The following is a 20,436-nucleotide window of genomic DNA, read 5'->3' on the forward strand; positions in this document are numbered from 1 at the left end:
CACAAGCGGCGTTGCACATTACGGTCACATATCACATGCAGAAGAGTGTAATTTTATATGATATTACTCATTCTGGGGGTTTTTTCCATTCTGGAAGTCCTGGATCAGTTAGCTGATAACAGCCTCTAATCCATTCAGCTTCAAAAACATTTTTGTCCAGTTGTGCATGCTTTGAAGCTTCGTTGGCTGAATTCCCCAGTGTCATATCTGCAACTAAAAGTCTTTATTTTGCATATCTTCATTCAAAAGCACACAACTGGCTATGACTTAAAAACACTGAAATCCAAGTTGCACTAAAATATATACTATTCCCACATATAATAGGATCCTGTCTATTTTATTGGTGAAGGTAAAACTGTCATTCCCCTAAAAGTTGTAACCTGCATAGCCTGTTTTAACTGGTACAACTGTGTGTGAAATGTTTGGATGAAGCCAAAATACATACACACTGCTGTCTGTAAGGGAAATGGTGTCTGCGTCACTGGACATGCTCTGTTGCTCACTGTCATTGGCGCTGGTGGCAGGAGCCATAACATGGCCAGTGTTGACGTAGTACGGGTTGATTGTCTCCCGACATGGTGCATGCCTGGAAAAATGAGGGGGAAAAAAGAAAGAAGAAAAAAACAAAAAACAGGACATGCTGACAAAAGGGTAACAAACAGAAGTAGACCGAGATATGAAAGGCATCCTCAAGTTTTTTGGATGATTTCTAAGGTAGTTAACATATCAACATAAACAAGATTAGAAATGCTACATCTTGTAAAACACCAGCCTTCAGGCCAAGAATCAGTTGAACTGAGTGCATTAATGAGAAGTCAGTTTTGTTTTGTTTTTTGTGCAGTATAGGCAGCAGTGTGCTGTCTTCACAACTTTGAAGCAAAGAATAAAGGAGCGGAGGACATACAATTTGCATATAAAAACAAATCAATACAAGAATGAATATTTGTTGATTGATTGATATTTTATCTTGCTTTTTTTTAACTGAGTTTGCCTCAAAGTAAGGATGAAGTAAGCAGGATGGATAAACTCTATGTCACTACATTCTGGAGTTTATTTGTTCCTGCTATTTATTTTCTGTAACATACTCATTTAAATGTTTTCCATCTGTCAGAAAGCTCTATTATGATAACAGAACCTGCAGCTCATGTAGCTGGATGAAGATTTCTATCTTCAACCACAGGAATGAAGATAGGAGAACATGAGAGTCCTTCGATTTAATTCTTCAGATTTGCTTAATTTTTTGCCATTGTTGGCATAAGTGAGATTGGATTTAAGTTCATATAGGCCCACCAATTATACACAACTTAGGTCATTTGCAAATACTATACAGTGTTTTCCCAAGTTTGACAGTGAGCCTAATGCTAGTTTATATCAATCCCCTGACCCCTCCTGACCCCTCATGCCACCTGACTGCCAGTGATTCATATCTGAAAAATGTCTGGCACAAGGAAACAGAGAGCAAGAAAGGCTAGCAACAGCATTTTTGATAGCATTTCAGCATGTAAAATACCCTGTGACTCAAATGCCCTGTGTGCCCTGTGGCTCAAATCAGAGTCACAGGGCATTGGGGCCTATTCCAGCTGTCATAGGGCAAAAGGCAGGGTACAACCTGGACAGACCACCAGTCCACAGCAGGAACACAGAGATGACCATTCACGCTCACATTCACACCTACGGACAATTATAGGATCACCTTACGTGCATGCTTTTGGATAGTCGGGGGAAGCTGGAGTACTTTGGGAGAACACAGGAACTTGGAGAACATCTAAACTCCAGATGGCCTGATCAGGGATCTTATTGCTCTGAGGCAACAGTGCTGACTGCTGCACCATCATGCCATACTCTTCAAATTCAATACCAGAGTATTGGACAGTCAAATGTCAGACACATCCAGATGCAATTTTTCCTCATAGATTTAATGAAATTTAGGGAAACTTCTTTTAAAACCTTTTACATTTTTAGAAAACATTTCTATAAATGTTTTTCTGTAACTGTGAGACCTCAATGGGATCTTCCTGGTTAAATAAAGGTTAATAAAAATTATACATGCAAGACATCAATACTTTCTTTTCAAATTGCAATTTCCTGAAGTCCTTTTTTCCTTGTGAAGAGTTAAGAGTTTCCTTGTTAAGAGCCAGAGTTCAAAACAAAATCACTGCACTCAACTTCATTAACATTTAGCTTATAAATATGTTATAATTATGAATAATTAGAACGCCAGGTTAGCAAAGGGCTAGTACAAGTATAAAAATTGCATTCTATCAAAACCTTTAAACTGGTAATTGTGGAGTATGTGGTAACATTTTTGATACAACTGAAAGAAGAAAAGGTGTTATCCGTTTACTGGTTTCTTAACCCACCACCTCTGTTCAATGATAGTCATTCACTGGGTACATAGATGCTTTCTTTAAGGCCAGAGTATTTCCGGCCCGATTGTCGCTTTTCTCGCCACTGTAACATTGTCTCAAATTGCAGTATTCTCCTGAATGATAGGTGTCGCAACTCAGATAATACTGGCACATAAATACTGATATACAAGGAAAATAAGCCAAAACCAGAAGCAAAGATTTGACTTTTTGTTTTTTTGCAAAGTTTTCGCAAATTCACAAATTCTCAAGTTTTCAAAACGTTGCAAAATCTTCCTCTGTATATCTGCAAGTCTCTGAGCTTCTGTGCTGGAATATCATTAAAGTGGCCGTAAAAAACCCGACACAATCGTACACTCGTGTCTTCAACCCAGCTTCGGCGCCCGGTTTCAAAAACGGCAAGGTACACGACCTGACTGGCTGAAGCGCCACAAAGATTTTGGCATGCAACACACGAAGCTACGTCAAAATCAGCGCACGACACCCGCGATAATGAGCGTAGGGCCATTAGTTGTATCAAACCATCTCCGTCACCGAACACTGAACACTCGTCTCTTCGGTACATTCAGGCGTAGCTCTCGAAACGTGCATTTCAGCATTCTTTGCCAGCCAGGAAGAAAGCATGGGTGGCACTGGCAGTTCAAGATTTTAACTTGAAAAATGCAATACAGTATCTCAGTATCTCTATCTAACTTACACAATATAAAAATTGTGACTAATATTATTATTCTATGTGCAACTCAACTCTACTTAAGCCTGTGTTTGTGATTGTTGTGGGGTGGCTTTTAATATTACTCAGAGGCAGCAACAACTTTCATTAAAATAACAAATATAGTGAAGTCGTGCCTTTGAAATATAACTTTAACTTTAATGAGAACAAATCTGACTCGTTCACATTGCAAAAATCTCCCAAAACATTAATGCACATAAAGGCTATTCCCTTTCAAGTCATCTCATTTCTTAAAGCTGTTCTGAAAGACTATTTAATGTCTCTTGTTGCCTGTCTCTGAAGAGATCTGACAAAACTGCTGTAAAATTTAGTTTCACAAAAACCCAATGGGTGATGCTTTAAAAATGAAATGCTTTTTTGTAATTCTGGCCAAATGCTTGATTGCTGAAATAATGATGTGGAAATAAGCTCACAAGTGTGTTTCAATCACAACTTAAAACCTCTTTATCAGTTGCCGTGTAGATTTTCACCAGCAAATGCCCGAAATGCCTGCGGCAGAAGCTTTTTTTTTTTTTGTTCCTTTCTATATTTTGGATAAGATTTCAAACATTCATATCCTCCAACAGAGCCTTTTGCATTCTGCAATCTGCAGATATCAGCTAGTAAGAGCCTAGGTGCCCACAGTGAACGAATTTGGAAAGAAAGGGTAGTAGTCATGCTCACGCTATTTAACTGACCAAATGATTATCGGGATTTTTTCAGTCACAGATACATAGTACAGGGCTGTGTTCAATATTGCTGCAACAGAGAACTTTCTATCTGCAAGGTATTCTATGTTCGTCAGCTGATGTAAATTCCTGTCCCCACCATCATACCGCTGCTACTGCAGGAACAGAGGTCAAACATGGCAACATTTTTGTAGTCTGACAGTGATGCAAATTGAAAATTATACATAACAGCAAATTAGGCAATTGCGTTAAAGTCTTACAATGTAGCTATTTACGTTGTAGCAATAACCGAACAATGCTACAAGTGCTCCTTGTGAGATTTCAACAGTGACGCACACCAAACATGCTTCTGTTGGCCATTTTTACTGCAAGAGTCCTTAACCCTCTGCTGAAGCCGTAACCTTAGTTCACACTAAGTTTTAGAAGTTGACTTCCTATGAGCCCTTGCAACAAAGTTTCTGTTTCTAAGCGGCTTTTTTTTTAATTTAACAGGATTATAATTTCCTTTGCCTTTGAATCATCTAGATCCTGGTCTAAATACTCAGAACCTACCAAAGCCAATAAAATATCACTTCTTTCTGCCAGTCTCTCGACTGCTGTATGTTGGAAAGGTTCCATGCATAAAATATCACTGAGATCTACCCAGATATATCCAGTACATTCTGTAATAGAACCAACCTTAAACCAAAGTTTTCTTTCCCTTCATACAGCTCCGAGCTATTAATTAGTATCACTATTATGCATATTTAAAAATCAAGGAAAAGATTACCAACAACCTAAGGCCAGCCTATACAAAAAAAAAGAACAAGAAAGAAATCCAAGTATTGCATCAGTGAAGATTTGTCTTGTTTGATTAATCAGACTTGGTCTTCCGGGGCATTTCCAGTTCACTCATGCAGACATTACCAAATATAACAGCACATAGCTATAGGTAATTTAATAAACCACCAGTTCTGTTCAGCTGTTAACAATGCAATCAGAAATATCAGCACTGGAATAAATACTGTGAACAACAAGAGCATGTGCAGGAGCATGACAGGCAAACACAAAACAGTACACCTCGACTCAACACTTGACTGGCGCTAAAAAGCCAAGACTTTGTAGACCTGGACATTGGTATGCAGCTGATGTGCTTCAGAATACAAAAAATGAACTTTGTCCCAATTCTACATAACACATTCCACTTTTTATTAGCATGTTTTCTTTGACTTTAAGCTGCACTATTGACCATGTAATGTACTGAAAGCTTGCAGCAGATGTGTAAACTGAAAAAAAGATCATATAGGATTGTGCATTCCAACATGTCATATTGTTGTGAAGATTTTAATATTTTTGTGAATTAAAATTCAAAAAGGATCCCTACTTTAAGGATCTATTAACAGCCCTGGCTAACAGTAAAAAAAAATGTTTGGGAGCTCTAGACTAAACAGTCAAACAGGATTTTTGCAATATTTTATTATGGAGCCCTCATATACAGAGGAAAGGGAAGGCAAAGATTACAAACTCCAGGGTCAATGATTTCAGGAGAACTCCTCCTTAAACAAAATCATTGTTTGACTCTTTCAATACAAAGTCTGTTCCAGTGCCTAAGCAAAACACATGATTATTAGCGCGCCCTCACAAGCACCACAGAGATTTCTGCTGCAACCTCCAAACAGTCGGTAATGCAGCCTTATTATCTTCTCAGATTTGTTCACCACCATAAGTGCAAATACTTAAAACTCTCTACACTCACAGTCACATCAGCCCAAGTGCTGGTGTGCAGTTTCAGGGCTTTTTTATTTTTCTAATTCAGCAGTTTTCAGAGGAATGCTGTGCAGCTAAAACTGAAGTGAAGCTTTTTCGATTGCTCGGAGGATTTACCTGTACTCGTGACTGTCCTGGAATCTTGTGCTGTTGGCAACTCGTTGCTGTGCCGTCTCCATCAGCAGCTTCTGAGTCAGACGGCTGCTTGGCGTGGGGTCGCACTCAGGCAGCTCCTCTGGTCCTTGGTCGCATCTCCATTCCTCATACTCCTTTAAAGGTGGTAAATAGCTCGATAGCCCCTTTCCATTGCCAGAAACCGAGCTCTGGTCACTGTACAACTTTGGGCTTTCACCCCCTGTCCGTGTGTATTCCAAATATAGGTCAGATTTAAGGAATAATGGATAGGTATTTTCCTCCATCATAGTCTGTATTTCAGTCTGAGCCTGATCAAACATGGCAGGATCAATGTGAAGCTTCATCACACAGTCTCTGATGAAGGACTTTGTAGCTGGTTTGATCTGTCTAGAGACAATCCCATTGTTGTCCAGGATGTATTTTTTATATATCAGCTTTGCCAGTTTCACCTTCTTCTCCTCAGTAACCTCACTGGCTTCAAGTTTCCGAAAACCACTGCAGGCAAACCAGAAGTCCAACATATCTGCACATTCCTCTTGCTTGAGGAACGTCCTAAACAGCAGGATGCCATCCTGGTCATCCAGGAGAGAATGAAGAGATTCCGCCCACTTTAAGTAGGGTGGTGTTGGCGAAGCGCTGCCCTCCGGCTCGTAACCCAGGTCCAAGTCAGATCGCCTGGGTGTAGCCACAGACGGCTCACATTTGAGGCTCTCAATCTTCGAGGAGAAGCCGAGGTTGCTGTGCTGGCGACCATCACTGCATATGAGCTCTCCTTCTTCACCGGGGACAGGAGGTCTGGGAGCATCCTCAGTGAAGCTGCCTCCTAGGTCTGCTAAGTAGCCCCGTTTGTCGCTTATGCTCATAGTCCCAGCATCCATATACCACGTCCCCGTAGAGCCCACACTGCACAACTATTCGATCCAGAGTTCTACTTATGCCACTGCAAAAGAACTCCTGCAAGGAGGAAAATTTATAATGAGATGCAGCTTCAACACGTCATAGAAAGGCAGTCTTTTGCTACTCAGTGACAGGGCACTAACAGTGTAACATTGCTCTGAGGTTTTTACAATACAATTTATTCCACACTGAGAAATTCACAATCAGTAGAATACCAATCTGGTTTTTGGGCTTTTTCTTTTTGTTTTGCCGGATTTTTTTAAAGCAGGTAAATAAATATCACTTATTTCTGTGTTAGCTTTTGAAAACTACTCTAAAGCCCTAAAGCACATTGATCTCACATTTGAGTCACGTCCAATAACACAGCCACAGTAAAAATCAGTACAGCGGTACTTTATAATCATAAAAGCATAAAGTGAAAGAAAAGCATTCATGCGCTAGGATCAGATATTCGACATACAATCTGCAAACCTGAGCAGAAATCGAAATCTACAGCTATTAGGCCTTTAATATGCGCCGAAAGTCTAGAGGCGTATTTTTACTAGACAGCAGTAGGAATACAGTGTAGCGAATGCATATCATTAGCTCACACATCTATTCCAGTTTCATTCAAATTAGTATTGGAAGGGTGAAAATTCACTTGGGGTTTACAAAATTAAATTGATAATGAAGCAGCCCAAGTCTATTTCCCACTAGCTGACATAGCAGTACTGCAAATGACACATTCTACATCCTTATGCCATATTCTCGTTTTATATGATACCCCCTGCTGTTAGGGAAGGACCTGGGATGGTGTATCAAATGATTTTAGGGATCAAGGACACATCTTAGTCTTTGTGTAATAACCAAGTGTGCTGCTTTTTTGCTGAGGAACGACACCGTAGAGCCCGGATCTCCACCTCTACGCAGTACGGACTGCTTAGCTTATGGCTAAGCTTCCCAGATACTGTGTCAGGATTCAATTTAAGGTCTAATGCAGCCACAGCTGACCCTTTAAATTCACATATCCACAGCAGCTCCACTACATATCCACTACTTCTTGACAGCTGCAAGCAGATTCAAATCACGGGTAGAGAAGCTGAACGCAAATAGCCCTGACTTCAGCCTAAATCACTTCCCAATCGAAATCCCAGTGCAGCCTACTTGTTGACTAATAGGATTAAATATAAATGTTGCCAAATTATGATTTCAGAACAAATGACAGGTGGGTTTACTCTAGCAAGATCACCCTTCCCTTTAGGGCACACCCACTCTCTTGTCTGGTTCAGTACAAATCTTTTCTTTCTGATTGAACAAAGGCTGTATGAAGACAAAACTGGCAGCAGCGGCTCTGCTCGCTGCAGAGCCCTGGAGTGTGAGCAGCACGTGCACTGTGCATCAGGCCAGATGTGCTGGAATGAAAATTAGCCCTCCCCTCCAAGAAAACGAGCGTTTCAGGCCTATTAACGATGCTGGTAGGAATAAATCACCCGGGCAAACTGCTGCTACCTGTAAAGACGATGCATCCGCGTATTAATATATAAATGAACGCTTCTGTGCTCTCAGGTGTGCGGCTCCGGCGGAGGTATATTTAGAAGGGATTCCATACAATTTCCGCCGGTCAGAGTCGAGTTAAAACAGGGGGGGAAATGAGCCTTTTTTCTGAAACCGTGTCAGTTGGGTTGTTCCTTTGAAGTGAGCCTCTCATCACATCCATGTCTTGGCCTCTCCAGAATGAGCAGAACGACAGCGAGTGGGGGAGGGGAGCCAGAAACAAACTCCACACACACACACACACACACACATAGAGGGAGAGAGCGAGCCAGGCCTATCAGCAGCCGACCGACAAGTGCACAACTTTGTCACACTAATAATATCTGTGGTGTACCCGCTAACAGCTGCTAAACTAAACACACAGCATAAGCACCCGTAAACATTTCCCCTACCGTCAGAGGACACAGAGGGATTCCCAGCAACCATTTCCGAACACATTTACAATCAGCAAAGCAAAGCGATGGTATATTTCCCCCCCGATTACCGCAATCCCAATCTCTGAGCAAGGGGGGAGCCATTAAAAAAAGTGACATATACTTAACCGGTGAAAATCTTTCTGCTTGCGAGTGCATCGGGCTATCGGACCGACACGAGTCCCAGCCGACAGTGTCATTGTTGCGAATTGCAAGAGTTTAAAAATAACAAAGAAAGCAGTCCGCTCTCCGCCTCTCCATGGCTGTCTCTCACTGTCTGTATGGAGCTGAGGCTACAGGAGATGATGCACAGCGCCTCGCCCGTTCACTTCACAAACTGCCGGTGTTAAGCTTCGGTACATGTGGTACACCGATTTTTCCTCTCCACCCGCCTCCTCCTCCCCTCTCTCTCTCTTTCAAGTGGTGAAATACATGAAAATTCATGCATAATGCACAGAAATACGACATAACAACACATTTAAAAAGTCAACCTAAAATAAAACCGCAGTGCAATACGACTGATTAACTGCTACACACATCAGCATCACTGTGCACATTAAGCTGAAAAGCCGTTTTTTTTTGTTGTTCACATCAGATCTACAGCCAGTATGATAACCTGTGATGTCAGCGTTGCCCTGATTTTTAATCCCTGGTATATATAAAGATTCAAAAATGCTCAAATGTTTACCTTAATGGGTTTGAGGAGCCTTATTTTGTCAGAGTGTGTCTTGCCAGGCAGAAACCATGACACAGACTCAGAATGTATCCACAAAAGACACTAAAGAACTTCTTCAGGGAATGAGTAGCACTTATCAGCAAGAGTAGACTACACTTCAGAGCAGGTTGGGCAACCACTTGTTTCGGAGTCAGAGAGTCTACAGGTTTCATTCCAACCACAGACTGCACCAGATGACTTTACTGATTATTCTACAAGAGCCGCTTTGATCAGTTAAAATCAGCAAGGGTTTACTCTTCCTGTTATGTGCTGCATTCAGGCGGCCTTTATCATAAACTTTTACCACCAGGAAGTTTCGCTAGAACATCTGATAAAGCAGACATCAAACGTACCGGTACATAACACATAATGATGAGGCTATCAGCTAAACTTTAACATACTAATAGTGTGAAAACAATGAATCTGGCTGGCCTCATTATTCATGACACAAAAAAAATATGGTACATTTTCTGTGTAAATGCAATTTTTGCAAGTATTTTTAAAGCAACTGGGATAAAGAGATCTTGTTCGAGTGTCTTTATGAAGAAAACTGAAATGCATGAATTAACAAATATAATAAGCAGTTTACAATAGCCAATGTGCAGCTGCTGACTGATTGTGTCATTTGAATTCCTCAGCTGTCACACTGTTTTACTGAGCCTAAGATGTAAAGCTAGTGGGACACTATAATAACATATTGTTTTTGATTAGTAAGTAATTACATGAAATCATTAAAAAAAAAAACTAGAGTAGGATAACAGGATACAGGTGTATACAACAAGAACACAAACATTTCACACTTTGTCTCAACGTATCACTCCAAACACCGGCTCAAACCTGGAAACCTTTCAAGTGTGAACTGTAGTTCTTACAATATTTATGCGGGCAACATAAAACATGAAAAAGACCCAATGCACTGCAGCCTCCTCGAGGCAAAATTGATTTTGTGCAGAAGCAGTTTAAGCATTTTAAGTACCCTGACAGTTCTCTCTTTATAGCATCAGTTACTCTGTGTTATTGTTGTTTCTTCCAAAAGCAAATCAGAATACTTCCAGCACTGTCAATTTTTTAACTGGTACTTTCTTTGAGTGAAACAAAAATAATCTGGTCCTCTAGTCACATATGTAGATCTGTAGTTTAAATCTTGATGTTTTTATGGATTCATTCTTAGCTTTTAACAATCAAACAGGTAATGTTGTGAAGAACAGCTTCTTACGAACTACAAGTGCTAATACAAATAGTTATCCAAACCTTTGTCACCCCTCAGCTGGTTAACTGTAAATCCCTGCGCATATTCGTGACATATCGATATCAGAATTTGTAATGGCCGATGAATATAAGATGGGAGATGTTGCATAGTCTGTCAGCCAGGGGGCACTGTGTAACTTCCCAGTTGGCAACACTTGTTTGGAATATCCCAATCATAACAACCAGTTTGTCCGAGCAGCGTCGGGCAGAGCGTAAACAGAGTGTACACAAGTAATCCATGGCTTGCTGTGACAATAATCAAGCATTGTGATGTTATCTTAATAAGGACTCGTGAATAACTACTCCTACCAAATGACAGGCAAATCTGTTTATGTTTGAAAGGGAAAAAAACGGCTGATTATATTTGTAAATGACCATATATCAGTATTGGCCTTAAAAATCTTGCATTGGCCAGGCTATAGTATTATAAGACAACGCATCACTGTTGTTTTTACTCACTGGCCAGCTGTGAAATAAGGAACTGATTTTAAACATTTTAATTGTTAAAGCCCTTCATGAATCAGCTGCACAAAAATATTACAGGTTTTTTAATTCCATATTTTGCTCCTTAAGGTCATCCCAACAATTTCTCTTCGTCTTGTCTATAATCTAAAGGCAACCATTCTCTGCCACCAGACTCTGGAATCGTCCCACATAAGAACATATTTATGTGCTTATTTTAATTGACAAATTAATCATTTTATCCTAGGGTTTGCATACCATTTTATTTATTTATTGTATATTTTATTAGTTTTTTTTATTGTTATCACATTGCCTTGTTATGGGTTCTTGCGTTTTGTACCTGTTTTTGGAGACTTGAGAGTATACTATGAAGCAAGATCAATGGGTTAGCGAGCTATGATGAGTTTAAAGTCAGAGTTTTACATGAGCAACTTGCTAAGGCGTACATTACTAAAGCTATTTTAATATCTCCTTTAGTGGGCTACTTGGAATAGTAACATGTGATGTTACTTGTATCTAATCGAAAGTTTCCAAGCTCCAATTAAAAATCCAATTAAAAACAACCAGCAGCACCAAGAGTGCAATCAGCTTTAAAATAAATACATGAACTCCAGTCAAAATCTTTATTTTAACGCTCTTGTTGCAGCATTACTCTCTTTGCTTATTTCCAGTAGTGTTGTACTTTTTGTCAGATTTTTTTTGAATCATCATGACCTGATAATGTCTACGATTGGAATCATTTTGTGAAAAAGAAAAGTCATATGGCGAGTGAAACGCCTCCTTTTATGTCAGGACACACAAAGCCTGAACTGGAAAACCAAGTTTAACGGAGAAAGTTGAAAGATACCCCTTATCACTGACTGAGAGTTTCAGGTTTAGTCAAGCCAGCTAGCGCAAAGGAAGTGTTGCTATGTCAAACTTCTTTTGTAGTATACTCCTTTGTAGTGTTAACTGGAAATTTTCTCCTCCAAGGGTCAACAGCTTCTGGGTCTACATGTTTATATTTGGTGAACACACAGATGGAGAAAAGGCAGATCTGCAAGCAAATCCACCTGCATTACCTTGAGTTTGATTGACTTCCTCACGCATCCTCCAGTAGTGCATCCTTTTATTGAAGATTCCATTGTATTGTTACTCAGCACACATTTCTTCTGCAAAGGTAAAGCCCTTCTCACCCCCGTGAAATGGAAAGTCCTGGCTGAAGCAGAATGTCGCCATAACGGTTTGCCATTGCCATCCATTTGCTTCTGAAAAGAAAGAAATATTGGTTAAGACTAGTTCCTACATAACTGAAAAAATGCAGGAGTTCAACATTATGGAACAGTTACATTTTCATTTGAAGATGTTTCTGCTGCAATATATCTGAAACCAAAACCATTACTGATCTACATTCGAAATATTCTTGAAAAAACAAAGCTAAAGCTCCTAACACTAGGGTAGGGTGGCCTCATGCCCAACACAATGACCCAGTCCATTACACCGATAGTTTAAAATTGTAAAAAACTATAAAATTGTAGGGTCTTTACTTTAGATTATAAAGTGCCTTGAGGCGTTGTGATTTGGTGCCCTATAAATAAAACTGAATTGAATTAAAAAGCTCAACTTTTTACAGTTGAATGATTGGAGAGAAGAGTCATTCAGTCCCTCCTGAGATAATTTGAGATGTTTTCTTAGTCACCACCCAAGTAGGATCTGTTGCACTACAAAAACCACTGACACAAGTTGACACTGAGGAAAGTACAGGAGTAGGTCAAAGAATCAAGAAGCAGGCAAACCATGCACAATATAGCATCCTCTCTAACCCGGCCTTAGCCCTGCTGCCACCTTAAGTTCAAAGATGAATAACAATCTTACCGTAAATAAATCTCTCCGTTTGTACAAACTCCTCTTGTACAATCAGGAGTTGTGCAACCACAATTGGCACACAGATACCTCTTGAGCATCTAAAGGTTCTTATCTATACCACATGTAATGATGCCGTCACATTGTCTTGCAACTTTGCAACAGGAAGATGATATGATGACAACATTACATCTGATACAGATAAGAACCTTCAGATGCCCAAGAGGTATCTGTGTGCCAGTTTTGGTTGCACAACTCCTGATTGTACAGGAGGTGTCTGTGAGTAATCAGAGAGAGATTTCTCATATTACAGTTAAAGTAAATAAGAGGAGGTTAAAGTCCCCAAAATTAACAGATTTGATGGTTCCCAGAAGTCAGTTATCTGCTTTTAACTTCAGCAATTAACAAGAAATAAAATGTGCCTTTTTGCATAGAACTGTCCCTAAAAATAAGTGTGCTTTATCATAAAAGACAAATTCACACTTTGACCTCTTTTGGCATGCTGTCCAAAACATAACACTACAAACTGTAAATAACTGCAACAGTGAAAAGGTTTAAAAACATAAGCTCAAGAAGTCCTGTAACCAGAAGGCTTTTCAAACTGGACCTCTTTGATAGTTTGAAACAGCTGGGTGTGAAATTTGTACAAAGAAAAATGCTCTTCCCTTTCTTTTTAACTACAAATAAATAACCCTCAAGCAACTGGCTCAGCCAAGCTGCTTAGTGCACAGAGGAACAATAGAAGAGGCTGCTCTGTGCCTAACTCTGAAGTGTGAACAAGTTTTCACTAAAATCAGCAAACCTTTTGTAAAACAAGCACTTTGTGTCAGAATTGTTATGGAAACACACTTGTATAAAACCTTAAAGGAGAAGATTTTACATTTTATTCTTAATTCCTTTATGCATGCACCCATCCTTCATACTAAATTCTAAAAATGCACATTCACTATTCTGTACTTTGCAGGGGGGATTTTTTTTTTTCACAACCCTACAAAGCTACCTTTTAAAAATTGTTCTCATATTTTAAAATATTCTCAAATTACTGCTGCAGTTAAGCATTACCAGAGGACAACTTAATGTCTCCCAGTTCAGCTCTTTATGCATTCTTTTGTTCCACCTGTCAGTGTGGATTTAGGCTCTTTTGTAGGCTTTGGCTGAAACAGGCTTATCTCTGCTGAAGACTCTCTGATGAACAAAGCCACATTAAGATATTTAAATGGAAGCTCCCATTTTCAGTGCACACAATAAAGATTTTTCAAGCTGGCTGTCTTCAAAGAGTTTGCCAAAAGTTAAGAAGTATAAAAGAAACAACGAAGAGGACAATGCATCTTTCAAAGCTCTCAAAACTATAATGTAAAGCAATCGCGGGGCTTATGGACTAAACACATTCAAAACCGTTGATATGACGAACGAATATTAAAGCTTTTCTGTATTTGTTTTAAGTTCTGGAAATGATCCAAAGAGTAATATCAAAAGACTGTCAGAAAATGTATTCTGATGTCCTGCTGATATCCTTTGTCCAGGCTGAATAGATCATGACTAACAAGTCTTGGAATGGATTAGCCACAGAGGATTGAGCAATTTGCAGACTTGAGTTTATTTTGCAGGATATTATAGCTTGCAGAGCACCATATTCCCACAAAAAGGGGAAAAAAAATCTTATTAAAAGGCCTACATTTCCCATGGTGATATAATACCAAAGACATACATGCAGAACCATGTACCAAATGGCGAAAATACATTGCCAGACATCAGCCGGCTGGAAGAAATCCAAATTAATTTAAGTGTTCAATCTATCGTGGTCTTCACTTGTCTGGTCATCCGATACACACTCACTGGTCAAATCAGATGATGTGCTTTGCTTTTGATGAGAGGGCTGACACAACAAAACAGTACGGCACAGACATGAAAGACGGTAACAGACGTAAGGGAACGATACACAAGACAAAGGAACGTAACACCAATTTTCATCCTCACAGATTCCAAAGCAAACATTAGACCTGCTGGTTTACCTTACTGTGTGCTTCTTGGTTTTGTTGTGCTGAATCGCAGACTACTCCCACCGCTTTTCTAGGCATCGAGTATAGTCCTTCATAGTCTGCAGTAAAGACAGCCGCCATCTTTAATCACAACAGAGTCCATCTGTCGATGGTTCTTCCCTTTCTACCCTCTCTTTCTCTGTTCCAGTCTCTCTGTTCCAGCCCTCTGTTTGTTGTGGGGGGGTTCTTATTTTCCATCCAACATCAAACCACCATATCGACAGGCTCATGGGCCGCCCAGTAGGGGAGCAGCTTGAACATGCTGCATTGGCTGTTGTCCTTTTCCAAGCTGCAGTTGAACTGACCGCATTTATTTTTCTCTGACTTATATGGATAGCTCGCGTAACATATTTCTGCTCTCAGGCCTTTGATTTCAACAAGCCTGGCCTCAAAGCTCCTCCATGATTGCTCCTGAATGCATCTTTTCTTTGGATGTTCTGATTGATGTGTTTTGGGGTTCTCTTTGATTTAGGCCACATCTGTGTAACTACAATTAAATTCATGTATTTGTATTCAGGATTCAGATCGTTTAAGCCTCAAATCTGTTTTAATGTTTTGGGTCTCTTCCCCTTATTTTCAGCTATTCCGTCATATGAAATGTACAAAGAACATCGTTCCTTTAAAGCAAAGCTCAGCTGGAATTCTTTGATCTCACCAACTGAAGCTCAGTTTGACTTAAGAACCTTCGGACGCAATTATAAGTCTAAAGACTGTATCTGCCAGCTTTCGTCCAGCTAATGCATTTCATTTAAAGTGACATTTCTTTTTTGCTCCTTTTTGGCTTTCAAAGCTTGAATGGAAAGCCGTATATTGTTTACTGTCACTGTTGTTGCACCAAACTCTTTGAATGAACAATGAAAGGAGTTGAATTTCAAAATGGTAGATGCTCTCACCTTTCTCTCCTGCTGTTTGGCTCGTCGGATCTTATTTCTGTTGTCCGCCATGACTGGGCGCAGTCCCCTGTCTGCCACTCTACAATACTTTCTGCTCATAATGATTCTTACTAGTGTGTTGCTGAAAGATGAGCATCTTTACTTTATATTACAGCTTTAGCCGTGCGACCCTATTGGAGGAAACAAGGACCAGATGATTGCATGCACAATGGTATTGTAGCTATGGTAACAGACCCAACAGGCATGAGGACGTGCACCTAATTGCTTGTACAAATTTTAAAAAGAGAGAGAGAGAGAGAGAGAGAGTAAGGAAAAGAGTGAGAGAGAGGGAGAAATATAAGTATTCAGTCAAATTGAATTGTTTCTTAGACGTCTTGCAGGCTTTTCAGCCATGAGAGGATTTGTTATTTAAACTTACACGTATGTGCTGTGTAAGGCGGTGGAAACAGCCCCGTTAATAAGCAAATGAATGCAAAGAAAAGAGAAGAGATGTGGGTGAACAGAATATTTGGAGAGAGAAAGAGAGATGATATTGCCTTTGTCATGCAGCTTAATCAGCTGCTTACCTTTCAAGTGGATTTCACACTTGCATGTCTGTTTGCGACCAGGGTCAAATCCGGCGTACCCTTCGCACAATGACCAATTTTCCCTTCAAACTACACCAGCAGAGACCTGCAGCGTTGGCTGCCACTTCATCACATTTAATTTACACTATCTACGCTTAAAACTTACATTTAGGTTGCTCTATTTAAAAAAAAAAACCATATTTGTGCAAATCTGTCAAAATTACTGTCACTTTGTTACTTTGTTCTTTTTCTCAACAAAATTCCAACCGCTTAGCTGTCCAAGTAACTTTACTGTGTATTGCTTTAACAGAGGTTAGTGCTCTTTTTATGTGATTTTCTACAAAAAACGGAGGAAACAATTATCTTTATTGAGGTAATCTAACATACTTCTGCACTTCTAAAGTTTATTTTATGGTTCTGCATGTATCTTCATTTCCATAAGTATTTGCCTACGCAGAGGGACTTACGCAACTTACGCAAACATGCTTGCATCCAGCTCTCCAAGAAACTAACAGTATGAAGCTCAGTCGATGAACGTGCGCTGACTGACTGAAAATTGGGCCAGAACAGAAATGGGAGGAATAGAAGAGTTCACCACAAACAGTAGGAAACACAAAAAGCAAAAAGCACAGTTGGTTGCTACAGTGGATGCTTTTCCTTCTTTTTAACACTTCATTTCACATCAGCTTTTTGTATAACTTTGCTCTGCTCCATGGCCACTTGCTTGTGACAGTGACCCCCAGTGATGGGAAGCAGCTACAAAGTATCAAAACGCAGCCAAAGATGGTTGCAATTACTGATAAGTCAAAGGAGCAATGTATTGACAGCATTTAGTAGAAGCCCTCAGGGATTAATGAAGGTCTGTTATCGTGATGGTGGTGCTAATGTGCATGCTCTGCATGTACATGGTTATTAAGGAAAACATCTCTAAGCGTTTTATGCACGGACAAGGAAAATAAGAGTCAACATCAGCTTTGACTGTGCATGCTTTTATCTAATTTTTAACTTCAGACTGTGCACAGTATTCTCGACAGCACTTTTCTACAGTTGACCACCTGATGTGCTACGATGTTCTTGACAGCACTTCCTTTGCATTTTTCATGGATGAAATGAAAACAGAAAATCCTTTCTTTAAAATAACTCGTGTTGACGTAGCCCTTTTTAAGGAACTATAAAAGATAGAAATAGCTACAGAGATGTCACCCATTGGTTTGTGAAGTCCCATTTTGAAGCCTTGAGATCAGCCTTTCCAGGAAAACAGATGTGATAAGAACAGGCGTGTCTGAAACATCACTTGCTCATTGGCTCATTGGCCATAGCTTGTTAGTAACAAGTCCTTAGCCAGAGAGTGGGGAGAAAAATGCCACGGCATGACCAAAATTTCCAAAATAGATTTAGGTTTTTATTTAGTGTGACACAAAATAAGTTACTGAGTGCATAAACACAGCAGGGAAGTGTTTAACGGGCCAAACAGAAAAAATATTTTCTGATAAAATTCTACAGGATCAGGAGTCTTTTTACAATCATAACTATCACCATCTAGAGGCACTTTTACATGGACTTCAAACTAATTCTATAAAACTAATTTTAAAGGCACCAAAGGCAATTGATTAGCTTTTCTGCCACAACAAAAAAAAGGTTAATAACTATATCGATCAAATCAAAACAAGAATGATAACTTTCTGGTTCGGTCAAATTTGTCAATTTGTTGGCTTTCTTTTATTCCATACTTTCTGCTAAAGTACAAGTGCAAACTTTAAACATAGTGCATACATGGTTAGCACTTGTGATCTCTGCAATATGAAAGAATATACAGGGAATTATTTTTTTATGAAATGAACAACTTTTTATCAAAACCAGTCTAGCGTGACTGCCATAAAAATGCTTAAAGATGTAAAATAGAAAAACAACCAGAAGGTTAGTGCAGACTATTTATTTTTATATTTATTTATTGTCCACTTACTGTCAGTTACCAGAACTCAGACAAAGCAAATGTGCTTCAGTCTAGAGGAAAAAAAAACTTGTCTGTTTACCACAAAAAATAAATAAATAAATATTCTCATAGTTTCAGGGCAAAAGAGTATTCATTCACAGGCAGCATAGCAAAATAGGATTTCTCACAGCAACAGACCAATAAATAATTAAACAGACTGCTACAGTGATACTACTTATTCTCTCAGGGAGTAAGATGCTTGGTGTTTCCTTCATAAAGAAGAATGCACACTGTAATCTTACACTGGAAAATATTATATTTCTCAGGTTGTAATGTTGCAGGGGTTTATGATTTGAAAAAGAAGACCAGGGAAAAAATCATCTATGAGCTATAAAATAAACCACAGGCCCTTTGAGCAGTTTGAAATCCTTTTGATTCAATGCTGGATGCTTATCTGGTTTTATTGTAGAAACCTGCCCGTAAGACAGTTACAGTCTGCTCAATAAAAGTTCATCTTAAGAGCATGCAATCCAAATCAAATCACATAATTCCCTAGATGGGAACTGTAGTTCAACAGTCACCTTTGTTAAATACTTGAGAAACTTAAAAAAATCTCACAGTCTGAAAAAATATATTAGTATATTAATAAATGTAACACTCTTGTTTTTCAGTACTTTGCTATTTATTTTAGATGAAAGTTTGCTGCTTTGGTCTACTAAAGCACAGAAAGAAACTGGCACGTTTCGAGGCACTCTGAATTCAATTTACCTGTGTGGTTTTATTCCACAGAAAGCCCATTTTCAGTCTGTAGTGCTGTATGTGCTATAAGCAGGTCAAGGTGAGTACTCTACATCTGCAGTTTCCACTGCTAACACACTCCCACTGGAAATGAGTCTTATTCATTTTTCAAACAGCCTCTAGCATATCTGATAAAATAAAATATAAAAAGCAGCTCGGCCAAGCATTCATCTTTGATGTTTTGCAAAGAAATACTGTGGAAAGCTGCAGTCTGATTTCATGCATATTGTATTCCTTGTATTCCTTAGCAACGAATTGCAAGCAGCTCACTGGTTTTTGTAGTTACTTCTCATTCATGTCCATCTCTGTCAATTCCATACTGACTAAAACAATAGGACTGCACAAAATTGGATTCGATTTAGATTTGTTCTGATCATACATTTTCTGTAGCACCACTGTTAGGCCAAGCTGGGAAATACAATGTTTTTGAGTTCCTGAGCTTGCAGACATTATTTAAATCACTTACACTTTATACATTGTTTGATAACAGGTTTTTTTTTTGTGTTTGTTTGTTTGTTTCAACAGAAACAAAGAGTAACAAAGTAACAAAGAGTAACAACAACAGGAAACCTACCTTCTGTGTAGCTCTCTGTTGCTAACACTAGTCATAGGAGAGCAGAGACCTCTGCCTGCCAAAGATTACAAACCGATCTTGTTTTCACGGAGTAGAGAACAGCGCCCTCTTGTGGCCAAATGTCGACAATACATTTGTACCGATTGCATGTTTTATCTCAGCAGCATAATGGCGCCTGTCTCGTGGGAAAAAGACCTGAAGTAGCAGCTCTCCACAATAAGTCATGGAATATACACTCACAATGAAAATACAGCTGTTCTTATAACTATTAAATGATATCTTGATGACGAACACAGCGCAGGCGCGGTGGCCAAGTGGTAAGGCGTCGGTCTCGTAAACCGAAGATCGCGGGTTCGAACCCCGTCCGTGCCTTTTGTAGTATTAATTACTTTTAAACGTTAACTTTTGTGAGAGTAATTGCATTTGGGACCTTTTTCATTATTTTTCAAACAGTATATAGCTAGAAAATTAGCCACTGTAATCCAGGATGTTGAATACTTGCATTAATGTCTTGTCATACATTGAAAATACTGTACAAATAATACTTGGCTTGAGCTTGATAACTAAAAAAATATGTTTTTTTGTCATTTATAAACTAAAATAGCAGTTCAACATTATGAAATTTGAAATTCTGTACCCCATATCTGCTCAATAATTCTCAATGAAACACATGTTGGTCACATAGCACTGTGATCAGCTCTGAGACAGAATTAAATTAAATTTGTTACAAAATGTATTCAGAATCCACTCTCTTTCCTATATAGATAAAAGGTCCATAAATATTTGGACATGTTGTTTACATCACCACGGCAAATTTTAAATGAAACAATCGAGGTGTGCATATTTTCATCTATTTCAAATAATGCATTGATAAAAGT

The 20,436-nt window shown here is 39.1% G+C and overlaps 1 protein-coding gene and 1 non-coding gene across 8 annotated transcripts in view; one reads left to right on the forward strand and one right to left on the reverse strand.

Moving 5' to 3' along the window:
• The window catches only part of axin1 (axin 1), a 29,666-nt gene extending 13,827 nt beyond the window's left edge, over window positions 1-15,839 (reverse strand). The window contains exons 1-5 of one of the 7 annotated variants that reach the window (XM_040046611.1): window positions 15,688-15,839; window positions 14,768-14,853; window positions 11,975-12,160; window positions 5,628-6,599; window positions 446-586 (exon numbers count right to left, since the gene is read on the reverse strand). In XM_040046611.1, coding sequence (XP_039902545.1) covers window positions 446-586; window positions 5,628-6,523 — 1,037 coding nt within the window. In that variant the 5' untranslated portion in view covers window positions 6,524-6,599; window positions 11,975-12,160; window positions 14,768-14,853; window positions 15,688-15,839. Of the gene's footprint in view, window positions 1-445; window positions 587-5,627; window positions 6,600-8,617; window positions 9,152-9,176; window positions 11,510-11,974; window positions 12,161-14,767; window positions 15,629-15,687 lie in introns of those variants that run through there. The other 6 variants (XM_040046635.1, XM_040046647.1, XM_040046625.1 and 3 more) reach the window with 6 other exon arrangements.
• A 4,019-nt stretch (window positions 15,840-19,858) lies between these two features.
• Window positions 19,859-19,930, forward strand: trnat-cgu. The gene has a single exon. It is a non-coding gene; the product is annotated as a tRNA-Thr (tRNA).
• The last annotated feature ends 506 nt before the right edge of the window (window positions 19,931-20,436 follow it).

This window comes from Simochromis diagramma, unplaced genomic scaffold, assembly GCF_900408965.1.
Source record: "Simochromis diagramma unplaced genomic scaffold, fSimDia1.1 OVJJ01000321.1, whole genome shotgun sequence".
In the NCBI taxonomy this organism is placed as follows: Eukaryota; Metazoa; Chordata; class Actinopteri; order Cichliformes; family Cichlidae; genus Simochromis; species Simochromis diagramma.